The sequence below is a fragment of the Arvicola amphibius genome, chromosome 2 (genome assembly GCF_903992535.2).
Source record: "Arvicola amphibius chromosome 2, mArvAmp1.2, whole genome shotgun sequence".
In the NCBI taxonomy this organism is placed as follows: Eukaryota; Metazoa; Chordata; class Mammalia; order Rodentia; family Cricetidae; genus Arvicola; species Arvicola amphibius.
In genome coordinates this window covers 130,238,306-130,250,419 of record NC_052048.2, presented here as the reverse complement: position 1 = coordinate 130,250,419, position 12,114 = coordinate 130,238,306, and the positions used below count along the sequence as shown (strand labels likewise).

At 49.4% G+C, this 12,114-nt stretch overlaps 1 protein-coding gene across 1 annotated transcript in view; it reads left to right on the top strand.

Moving 5' to 3' along the window:
* Plb1 (phospholipase B1) overlaps positions 1-12,114 on the top strand; it is a 123,266-nt gene that overhangs the window by 82,021 nt on the left and 29,131 nt on the right. The window contains exons 45-53 of the mRNA XM_042054553.1: positions 1,459-1,519; positions 2,028-2,086; positions 4,268-4,335; positions 4,601-4,644; positions 4,872-4,971; positions 8,504-8,555; positions 9,355-9,435; positions 10,833-10,898; positions 11,329-11,423. Of these exons, the coding sequence (XP_041910487.1) occupies positions 1,459-1,519; positions 2,028-2,086; positions 4,268-4,335; positions 4,601-4,644; positions 4,872-4,971; positions 8,504-8,555; positions 9,355-9,435; positions 10,833-10,898; positions 11,329-11,423 (626 nt within the window). The remainder of the gene's footprint in view (positions 1-1,458; positions 1,520-2,027; positions 2,087-4,267; positions 4,336-4,600; positions 4,645-4,871; positions 4,972-8,503; positions 8,556-9,354; positions 9,436-10,832; positions 10,899-11,328; positions 11,424-12,114) is intronic.

Sequence of the window (12,114 nt, the reverse complement as noted above, 5' to 3'; positions counted from 1 at the left end):
GGAACCACTGTGACCCATCGAGGAGGTCCTGGGATTAATGGGTCTACTGGAATAAGCAAATATTTAGGAGACAGTTTGGTGAAGCCCCCCACTCCTTCCCCACCCCATGAAAGCCGCACTTCTGTCAAAGATTCTTCAAGGTTGATTGATGGGGATTTCATGAATGTTACAGATCCAGAGCCACGTTGTCGGGTGCTGTCTTTAGTCCCCTTAGCAGCTGATCATTGTCCAACTCTGTGCCCAACCGAAATCCTTGTGACTATCAGGGGAAACTTTTTAAAAATACATTATTAACCAAACAAATGAACCACTAGCGTCCATCAATGCCAAAGCTAAAACTGTCACCAGGTAGCATCAGAGAGGGCATTTTCCTTCTTTCCTGTAACCAGGACACCTGATGTCTCCATCAAAGGATTTCTTTTGTTCTGTAACTATAAAAAACCCTCACAGAATCATTTCTATGTTGGAACAGATTATCCGGGGAACCTAAATCTATGTTCCTAAGCCATGGGCATTTTTTTTCTCCTGAAAAATCAACTTTGTTTTTCTCTCCCTTTAAGGGAGAGTTGTCTTTTGAGTGACAGTTTATCCTCCCTCCCATTGAGGTGAAAACTATGTTTTGATTGACAGTTCTTGCTCGCTCAGGAGGGATGTGAGAAAGTTTGTCTTTGGACAGCCTTTCTGAGCCTCTGGCAGTCACTCACCATCAGTCGAACCTTTGCGGGGAGGCTTTCCTGCACCCCCAGTGTGCTCCTGTTTGGGCAGTGTTAATCCTTCACCAGTCCTCTTGAATTGTCATTTCTATGCCTTCTACCTGTCTTTATTAAAGACAAGGGCAGTTGGCTGAAAGTATCCAGTGTGGCAGATGTCTGTTTTTGTACGGGGTTGGGGGAGGGGAGGGTTGATGGCTCTGAATTAAATAGGCCAAACAAGAAAGATGTGCAGGAACCAGAGGCTTTGCGATTACGAAACTTCAGTATTTTCGTAAAAATATTTTAATGGGTGGTTGTTTAGACTCTAGCATCATAATTAATGTCAATCAGCTTAGTGTTAACAGCACACACCAAATACCCCAAAGCACGCCTGTGATCGCTCATGTTAACCATGTAAAACATGTATCCTATGCAGAACCAATTGTAAAAATTCCATTTGCTCTCCTTGTCTTGTGGCTGCTGACTTCATTCAATTGTAGATGAGTTGGGAAGAGAAAGGCTGTGCTCTGTGTGTTTGTCTCTCTCTCTGTGTGTGTGTGTGTGTGTGTGTGTGTGTGTGCACAAAAGCCTACTTCTCTCTAATTTCCTTTTTCCACACCTACAGTTACTATGCCTACCCTCTGGCACTCCCCACCCCATACATCCAGCCAGTGATGTATTTCTAGGTTCCTGGGCTGACTCTTCTTGGGCGCACTTTGCCTGCACGTGAGTGATTGACCCTCTATCTTTCTTCCTCCTGACTCAGAACTGGGGCAGTGACTTCCTGTGCACAGCGCAGAATCCTTCCAGCAGTGTGCCCAGCTCAGGTAAGTGCAATCATCTCACACCCTTCACAAATCGGATGAGAGACCTGTAGGTGCACCCTAGAGTGGTCCTTGCTGGTCTCATTGTAAGGCAGAGCTTCAGGCTTGGAGACCCTGGGAAGCAGCTACTGCTGAGTTCTCTTCCAAGTGGAGCGGCTCAGGCCTCCTCCCCCAGTAATACTGACTCTCGGTAGCTTTCACTCTTTGGAGTTTCAACACTGCTCCTCAGGCCCCCTTGACTGGTGAGACAGGTGCAGCCAGGGATGTGGCCCTAGCTGCCTATTCCCTGTGACCCACGCTGGAACTCTGCTAGGCCACCCATAGGGCGCCTGATGGCATCACACACTTCAGAGCTTTAGCATTCTGAATGAATGGAAGAGGCTGAGCTGGTGAAGCCTTGGGCTAGACACAGCCCAGGAAGTTGTGGGCTGTGGCGAACTCACTGGTCTTGTTTACTTCATACTGTAAAAGGCCAACACCCACCTGCTCTCCTTTTCCCCGTCTCTCCTAGTCCATGAGCTCCGACCAGCAGACATCAAGGTGGTGGCAGCGCTGGGTGACTCCGTGACAGTGAGTACTAAGCCACGGGCCAGGGAGGGCCCCACAGGGTTTAGCCTGGCTTCGCAGAGCTGGTTCTTCCTCTGCCTTCAGTAGGGAGTCCCCTTCCAGGCATGAAGCATGGACCCCAGCCCGCCGTCTTCCTTAGCCCTACTTACACTTCACCCCATGTACCCCTCCACCCCACCCTGCTCCCTAACATCCCATCAGTCCAAAGTTGTCTGAATTCAACTCCGTCAACACAGTCCTAAAGCGTGCCAGGTCTTCTCTACACATTGCCTGGAGCTCCTCGCCCCACTTAAGGGCATGTTCCTTAGGGACAGAGGGAAACACATCAGACCACTGGTTAGCTACTGCTCTGTGCACCATGCTCTCTCAGCATTTCTTAAAAGGCAGTGTTAAACAGTCATAGCCCTCTGGCTAAGGCAGCAAGAAACTTATGGGGTCAGAGCGTCTTGAGTGAACAGGTGACATATGGGACTTTGAAAATGCATGTCTGTTCCTGTGGGAACAAAGCCACCCCACAGTGAAGGAAGTGAAGGAGTTTTCATTGTGGTCCAGACAAGGGAAGGTAATGAAGAGTACAGACCAGGCCCCCACAATCATGACTTCACCCGGGGGTGAGGGTGGGGTGGGGAGGGCGTGTATATGTGCAGGGGAAGGAGGTGATAGAGTAGATGAAGACCACCAGGGCCATGAGTCTTTCAGTGTTGCTTTGTGTGTTGGGATCACAATAAATTGCCCTGACTGGCTCCAACATGCTCCATAGCCCAGGATAACCTCAAACTCCCAGCAAGCCTTAGCTTTTCAGCTGCTGGGATTATAATAAAGCATGAGCTACCAGGCCCCGCTGAGGCAATATTGGTTGCTTTGTTTTGTTTTATTTGAAAGATAGTGAGAAGCGCTGCCTAGGTTCAGACTTCCTGAGGATGACCTTAAACTTCCAGTCCTTTTGGCCTCTGTGGCTGGAGTGCTGGATTATGGGTGCACACCACTGAACCCCGTGTATTTGGTTCTGTGAACCGAAGCCAGGGCTTCATGCAGGCCAGGCAAGCACCTTACAGACTGAGTTGCATCCCTAACCTTGGGGCAAGATTCCCGTGGTGATATTAAATTATTTTTTCTTAAATTAAAAAACATAATTTATTTAATTTTATCTTATGTGTATTGGCATAAAAGTGTCAGCTCCCCTGAAACTGGAGTGACAGACAGTTGTAAGCTGCCACATGGATGCTGAGAATTGAACCCAGGTCCTCTGGAAGAGCAGCCAGTGCTCTTTACTGCTGAGCCATCTCTCCAGCCCACTATTTTTTTTAAGTCTTTGTTTAATTCACTGATTATGGTAAACACGTTACTTTGGTAAATGTCAAAGATAGACTGCTTTTTTAATTAAGAAAAATATAAGATGGCAGCTTCAGAAATCTTCATAGAAAAGAAGTTAGAGACGAGGAAGGAACACAGGGAAGTAACTGCAGGGTATGATGTCCCCATGGGGTAGGGTTTGACTTTGACCCTGCCTTGGAGGGGATAGCAGGGAGAATGTGGTCAGGGGTGGGTGAGAAGGAACTAGGGGTTCTGGGGATGAGGAGGAGGAGGTTCAACAGGCTAGGAATGGGGTGGGGGGAGGCAAGGACAGCAGAGCAGCCAAGGTCTTCCTGCTTTGGAAGTAGCAACCAGTCAACATGCTTCCATCTGAGGTGTTGCGTGGTCAGAAATGCAGGAAGCAAACGTTGGGGTCAGAAGGTGAATGCTGGATTATGGTATCCAGCACCAGGGTCTAAACCCTGAAGCGGGAAGAGAGACACATGGAAGTGTCAGAGTCAGAGGCAAATGACAGAGATGCAGAGAGTTGTGGCCGCCCTGGTGGCAGGAAGGGAACATGGTGGCACCTATGAGGTCAGATGCGATGCCGGCGTGGTCCGTAGCAGGCACACGAGTGCCTCCAAGAATATGAACAGTACAAACGGAAGGACCTTCACTGGGGAAGCGGAGGGTGTCAGAAAGGATCAGCGGGACCAAATGGAAGTCTAGAAGAACTCAGACCTTAGATGTGGAGAAACAAAGAGTGGCCCCTTCCCTAGAGAAGGCCACGCTGAGTATTGGCTGCTACACAGGGCCAGAGGACCTGCCCGAAGGCCCCCTGACTCATCGCCAGGCCACAGCCTTTCGTAAGTGTCTCTGGGCTTTTCACAGGCAGCCTCGGGAGCGCGGCCAAGTGAGTCCAGCAGTCTAACCACCTCCTGGAGGGGGCTGTCCTGGAGGTAAGAGTGTCCGTGGCTCACGTCCTACGGGTCATATTCTATAGTGGTATAAGAAGCGGGCTCCCTGCCACCTGCTCAGGGCCAGGTCTAGGTCCCCATGGCCCAACTCTGATATCCAAGGAGACAGTGATGTTTGTATTAGCCCTGAGGGTGGTAGGAGCAATGCCCCAAGGACAAAAATCTCTCTGGCCTGACTCCTACCTGTGACAACTCAGGAGGCAGCAAGTCTGTGTGACTTTGACAAAGTTACTTTTCTCTTCCCCAGCATTGGAGGAGATGGAACGTTGGAGACCCATACTACACTGCCTAGTAAGTAGCCCACACCAAGAGCTCCCAGTACCACGACCATCATAAATAACCCTCACGGAGGCCAGGGCCTTTTGCCTAGAGTTCGAGAAACAGGAAATTGTCTGCTGGGAAGAGAGTTAGCTAGCACCAGAAAGATGAGGACCCTCCTGCCACGCACTTGGGACCCCAAACCCTAGGCCCATCTCACTTCCTTTCACCTGTGCTCTCTGCTTTGTCTATCTTTAAAGACATACTGAAGAAGTTCAACCCTTCCATCCTTGGATTCTCCACCGGTACCTTGGAAGAGACAGCGGGATTAAATATGGCCAGAGAAGGAGCCAGAGCTCAGTGAGTTGATGTGGGGACCAGCAATGAGATCAGGGTGGGAAAGAGGAAGTGACAAGGGGCACAGTATCTAGTACCCAGTTTGTCTGTCAGGGGCATGAGCCACCTGTGCAGAATGGCTCTCAGCATCACGAACCACTCAGTTCTCTTCCTCCTTTGCTTCTCTCTCTCTCTGTCTTGCCTCATATCCTTGAATCTAAAAGAAGAATTTTTTTAAAAAGCTGTGTTTTGACACTAGAGAGTTAGATGTCAGAGCCCCTCAAATAGCATGACTGTGGTTTATTTTCACTGGGCTCTCTGTTGCTGACAGCAACCCAGGTAATTAAGGCTAAAATGCCTGACCGGGTTCATTGATTTCCTGCGTGGAGCGTGCTGGGTATTTGCTTTGCAGAAGGGTTGCTGCATTCTTGTCACCAGGGAGACAGCACAGGCTTGACTCACATGCCACTTACAGAGAACAATCCTTTTGGAAGCCTAAGCTAGGCCCAAGGCTCAGCTTGAATCTTGGTGCCACAGAAGTGTTGATATCCAGTGTCACAAGAGGAAAGACTTATTTGCCTACAAAACCCTGGGCCTGTGCGCCGTCGTGCCAGCACATACTTACTGTTAGGATTACTGGAGTCCAGGCTTTGTTTATCAGAAGCTGGCTCCTCAGTCTCTTCCTCCTCCACCCCTTTATGGGGAAATGAGGGTATGGACACGCGTGTGGGTGTGTGCATTCAGGTGCATGTGCACACATATGTTCCTACAACTAGAGGCCAGAGGACAAGGTCACCTTTTGCTCAGGAACTTGTTACCTTAAATTTATGCTTTAAAGATTTACCTTGTGTATGTGCATGCACATGCACACAGCCATGCCCACAGATGCCAGGAGAGAGGACTGGAATCCCTAGAGCTGGAGATTCAGGTGGTTGTGAGCTGCCTGGCATAGGAATTGGATGATTGTCCTGTGCAAGCATTTTTTTTTTAACTCTTGAGCCATCTTTCCAGTCTTGTAATTTTATTGTGTGTGTGTGTGTGTGAGATGTGGGGTACACATGGGAAGAGCATGTGTAGAGGTCAGAAGTCATCTTTGAACAGTTGGTTCTCTACTTCCATCATGGCTTCCAGGACTCGGACTCAGGTTGTCCTGCTCACGTATAGCAAGCATTTCCGCCTACTGAGCTAACTAACTCACTTCCCTCTCCACCTTGTATTTTGAAACAGGGTCTCTCTATGAACCTGGAGCTCACCAATATGGCAAGGTTAGCTGGCCGGTGAACTCTAGGGATTCACAGCCTGCACCTCAGCACTGAGATTACAGGTGTTCACTGTCATACCTGGATTTACATGGTCGCTGGGGATTCAAACTCGGTCCTCATGATTGGATAGCAAGCACATTACCCACTGAGCCATCTCCCCAGTCTCCCGCCTTTCCCTTCCTTCCTGCCTTACTTAGCACCTCTGCCTGAGCAGAGGCAGTGGTAGGAGATACAGCTGGCACCCTCGGGCATCGCTCGTGTCCAGTGTTGAAGGGAAGCGACGGGAAGTCGTTGGCTTAAGTAAGGTTTGAGAGTTGTTCTCTCTTTTTCTCATTTTGACCCTGTCATTTGTCAGTGTGGATAAGTGGAAGTTCTCTGAAGAGAAAGATAACACATGAGGGACCCAAGTTTGAATCCCCAACACCCATGTAATCGCCAGGTCAGCAGAGATTACACCTCTGTGTTCAAATCTCTACTCAGAAATGTGCTGGCTATGTGACCTTGGCAAGTTGCTTAGCATCTCTGTCTTAATTTTCTTCTAAGGAGGTAATCATAGAGCTTGTCTCTGAGATGTCATAGGATTAAAGGAGATAAATAAGTCTTGGAAAGATTGTGTATGGCATATATAGTCTGTGTGCATACAAAAGTTTACCATTCTCAGGATATTTAGTTTCAAATTTTTATTCAGTAGCTAATTTCCCTTCCATTAATCATCAGGAAAAAAATGCATTCAGTGTCTGCATTGCTGAGTGATACCCACAGACTCAAAAGGTGAAGTCTGGGCTCTGGAAGAATTAGTCCAGCCAAGGAACGAGACAAAGAGCAGCTAACTTTGGGGGAAGGAGGGGTTGGGTACAGTAACACTGCAGACTGGGACCAGCTGCTTTTAAAGTTCTCAGGGAGCCAGGATGATGTCAGGACATGTGTCTCGGGCCTGGGACCTGTGCAAACAGTTGCAAGGAGAGACTCCAGACTCTGGAGGACTTGTGGCTAAGAAAAGAGGAGCATGAAGAGTAGGAAGCAGCTGGTTGTGGGGGGAGGCGTGGAAAAGGCGCCTCCCATGGAACCTAAAGGCATCATCTCCGTTTCACTCCTGGGCCTGACTCGGGCCTGTCAGGAGTTACAGCGTATCTATGGTTGCCTTTACTTTATAACTTCTATCCCTGTCACTATAATCTTGGGTGCATAAATTCTCCATGAGGAGGGCAGGGATGGTGCCACGTGTGCTGGCCAGTGTCTGCCCGCTGTGTCCACGCTCAGCCATTCTTGTTTTGGCGCTTTATGTTGTCTTGTGTGTCCTTTGCTCACCTAACTTCTCAGATCAATTTTGTTGTTTTGTGACAGGGTCCCAAGTAGCCCAGGCTGACCTCTCAGTTACCATGTAGCCAAGGCTGGCCTTTAACTCCCAATTCTCCTGCCTCTACATCCAAAGTGCTGGGATTGCAGGTGTGCACCGCCACACCTGGCTCAATATGTATGCCCTTTTAAGGAAGCAGCGTCATCGAGGTGTATTGACCCACAGTAAACCACACTTATTCAAAGGCATACAATTTGCGAAGCCTGGATACTTGTCTACCTGCAAGACAATCACCTCTCTCATGCAGTGAGCATGCCTGTCACTCAGAGTTACCTCAGGTCCATCCCTGCTGCCAAGTACAGCAATGCCTCATTCCTTTTTGTTGCTGTGTGCTATTCCACTGCCACACATAACTGAGTATCTAGAACTTAACAGTGTGCCGTTATTTACACCAAACAGTGGGGAGACAAGGAGTCCCCATCCTGCCCATATTGTCTCTCCTATCCTGTCTTGTTGGAAGGGAGGGAGAAATAATAGTGTCGAAATCCAAGTAACAATGGAGAGGACAAAGGATTGGTTGCTGGGGCTCAGACATAGTAGTGAACGGAGCCATCAAGCCTGGAGAGAAGAAATCCGGGGACTAATTTAGGAATGTGACTTTTTTCAAAAATAAAAAAGATTATTTTTAAAACAGGCAACCGAGTAAGAATCAAACAGGCTCAGCTCATAGTGAAAAGACTTGTAGATAAAAGGGGTGGGGGTGGGGGGAATTGCTGAGAATGTTGTCCAAATCCTAGATAAGAGACCAGCGAGGCCTTGGTCCCTTCCCAGGCGCAGCGGGGTCTGGAGCAGTGTAGATTCAGGTTCCTGATGAGAACAAGTTTGTGACGTCTGCAGAGCAGAACCTCACAGGCTGACTGGGAAGAGCGGCTTTCATGGAGTCCAGCTTCAGGCCTCTGTGCCGAACAACTCTGATAATGACATGTCTCCCTTCTAGGGACATGCCGGCCCAGGCCCAGGCTCTGGTGGAGAAAATGAAAGCCACACCTGTGAGTACAGACCCCCTAAAAGGTGTTCTTCCCTCTAGCTAGGGAGATGCAGGGCCTGATGAACCCCTCAGCTTGTCTTCAGCCGATCTTCAAGGGGCTCACAGGACTCTGCCTGGCACCCTGCCCTGGGGCTGGCTGCAGGAGGACAAGGTGGAGTGGGGAGTTGGCCAAGATCACAGGCCTTGGGCTCTTTATCCCAGGGTTGGCTTCCCAGAGCCCTCTTATATAAACACAAAGCGCTAAAAATAGGCTGCCCGTTCCAGTCCCTCCCCCTCCCCAGCCCCTCAGAATCTCACTTTGCACTTTCTTCTATTGCCCTGTGGACTGTGGCTTCTGGAGGACTCCTTTTATGGTGGAGGCTGAGTGGGGCGCCGCAGCTCCCGGGCCTTCCTGGTATTTCCCCACCATACTACCCCTCCATGAACCCAGGCCGTAGGAGCCCCGACTTTGTCCCCAAGCTCTCTTTTGACACAAATTCCTTTGAAGGAGCATGATGGTCCGTGAGGCCTTTCGAGAGCTCGGGGCAACGTGAGACACAATCGTTCTAGCACTTTAAGAGAATTGGTGGTGGGGAGAAAGTAGCCTGTCACCTGTGTACGAGAAGAAGACCCCCCCCCCGACACACACACACACCCCTCACAGAGAAGTGCCCATCCATCTTCTCACGGCACCATGGTGATGAAGGAGTCTTCAGACTCTGTGTGATACAAAAAAAGATTCCTGAGGAACTGACTACGTAGCATGGCTAGCATCACCAGCAAGTGTCCCCAAACCCTAACCTCAGGATCTGTCCCCTCAGACAATCAATCTGAAGGAAGACTGGAAGCTGGTTACACTCTTCGTTGGGGGCAATGACCTGTGTCATTACTGTGAGAACTCGGTAAGTAGCTGACTAGCCCCACGGGGGGCATGAGAGTGCGCAACCGCTCACCCCCATCCTCCTCGCCTTGGGCTCTGACATAAGTCCTCCCATTTTGAATGTCATATTAGTCTGGGCTCCGAGCATTTGATTCCACCCCAGCAGCCTCTGGTTCACACAGAGCAAGTGAGACTTAGCTTTGCCTAAGTGGGTCCCCGCTCAGAAGAAAGATCTAGAAGGACCCAATCTTCATGCGCTGGGGGCAGGGCCTCCTTGGGATATACAGATGGCACTTTCTGGTAGATAGGTGGCCAGTGATTGTCTTGTGCCTGCTTAGAGTCTGCCCTCTCTTGGAAGAGGAGGTAACACAGTCTTCTAAATGTAATTGGAAAAAATAGAACCAAACTTGAGAGTGTCCTTGCTGTCCTTCAGGACCATGATAAGTTAACCAGCCAACCCCAGCCAGCTGGCCTGGGAGTTGACCCCATTCCTGATGTGTCTCTGTGAGGACACATGTCTGGACTTACAAGCCTTTGGAAACTTTCCCTTTTAGAATACATCTTGTTCTAAGCTAGGGACATCCTGTATTTTATTTGGCCTGGGAAAGGCAGCTGCCAGGACTTGGAGGATGTGGTAGAGTGTTTGATGGTCACTGTTGGGGGTGGGCGGGCAGCTCTTTGCTCCTGCTGGATCACAGAGAGCGACTATTCCAGAACCCAGGGTGCTTATCTTCCTCACACAGGCTCAGCTCTTCTAGACTCTGCCCTCAGTCCTTTCCCAGAACTAGAGACCTGGGGTACACAAGAAAGACTTGACCCCTGGGGCTTTGTAATCATACTGTTTTGTCGGGACAGCCTCCCACAAATAATGAAGACTTATTATAAAAAGCCTGGGCTATAGCTTAGGCTTATTCCTAATTAGCTCTTAAAAACATAACCTATTTATAGTAATCTACATTCTATCACATGACATAACCTCTCTTCCATCTTGCACCTTGAACTTCCTGTTTCCTCTCCATCTGACTGACAACTCCACCCTTCTTCCCAGAGTCCTGTCTCCAGAAGTCCCACATAACATCTTCCTAGCTGTTGGCCATTCAGATTTTTATTACACCAATCACAGCAATACATTTTCACACCGTGTATAAATATCTCACAACAGGGCTTTCAGCATAGCTGGGTCCTAGATTGTGGGGCTCATTGGAAACCAGAGGATAGCAGAGCTGCCCGTGGACACGTGGTGTGGGAAATGTAAACAATTTCGCCTCTGCTCCATAGAGCTTATGTTTATGAAAAACACCACCAGGTCTCTCGGGAATGCAAGAAGGCAGGACTTTGGGGGACAGGAGTAGCTCAGTTCACTCTCTGATTCTTCCTCCCAGAATAGAAAGCTACAGCGAGCCTCTTTTTCCCTTACAGGAGAACCAGTTAGTCGATGAGTATATCAAGCACATCCAGCAGGCCTTGGACATCCTCTATGAGGAGGTAGGAGTGGGTAGTGAGCAGCCTGTTCCCTAGTCCTGCAAGCAACCCTGCTTTCTTTCCCACTACTGCCATGTGTGGAGGGCCCTCCTTGGTTAGCTTCTAGGCAAGTTGTACCTAATTCTCTGCAGGACAGCTTCTAACTGACTTGGAAGCCAGATAATGCATAGCAAAGAGCTCCTGCTGGAGCCAACTGCCCTGGGTTTGAGGGCAGACACTGTGGCGTTCATTCGTGCTGGGTATCTGGGTATCAACTTTTCTGTCTGATGAAGTGAGGCTCTAAAGAGTCGTTGCGATTACACGGGCCCCTCCCTGGGCATCCGTTTCTCAGATGGTAATATCAGGTGGGCCAGGTTAGATTGAAGATTGTTCTCCAGGCTTCCTAACCCCCACTACCTCGAACTCATAAAATCCACGCCTCTGCCTCCTGCAGCTTCCCAGGGTTTTCATCAATGTGGTGGAGGTCATGGAACTGGCTGGCCTGTACCAGGGTGAAGGTGGGAAGTGTGCCATGCCGCTGGCAGTTCAGTAAGTGTGCAGAGCATCGTTGCCTGGGGTGGGCAGGGTCAGGAGCCAGGGACTTAGAAAACACTTGGAACTGACTATAGAACCCAATGCCTACTCCATTCCCTAGATAGTAGTTCCCTTTTCTATACAGTGAGACATACCAAATAGCCCATAAGCCTCCCCAGCACTTCCGAATCCAAAGTCCATTCCTCCCTGCAGAGGACAGTGAGCTTCCAGGATACCTCCAGTGTTCTTAAAATCCTGGCTCTGCTGCTGGGGAACAATTGGACCTGAACCCACAATCTCTCTGGACTTCTGAGTACTTGCCTATAAAATAGGGGTAACTCCTTCCCCAAAGCAACATCAACAGGAAATACTCATGGGCTAGAACAGGCTCTAGGAAGATACCTTTTCTCCCATCCTCAAAATCAGAACTTGGAGGCCAGCTACTCATGGGCATGAAGGCTCAAAGGATTCATCTCGGGGACTGTTTCTGCAGCTGTAGCTGAGGGGTCCTGTCTGATGACAAATGGGTGCCCTCTAAAGGTAGCTAAGAAATCAGGTCCCCAGGTGGAACAGCCATGGTTAGTAAGAGAAGTCCCTCTCATGCCTCAGGTTCTGTATCACATTCTTCCTTGTCAAAGGGGTTTTAGGCCTTCCGATAGCCACCACTCAGTGGACCTGAGGGAACTCCCCAGTACTCAGCAGTAGA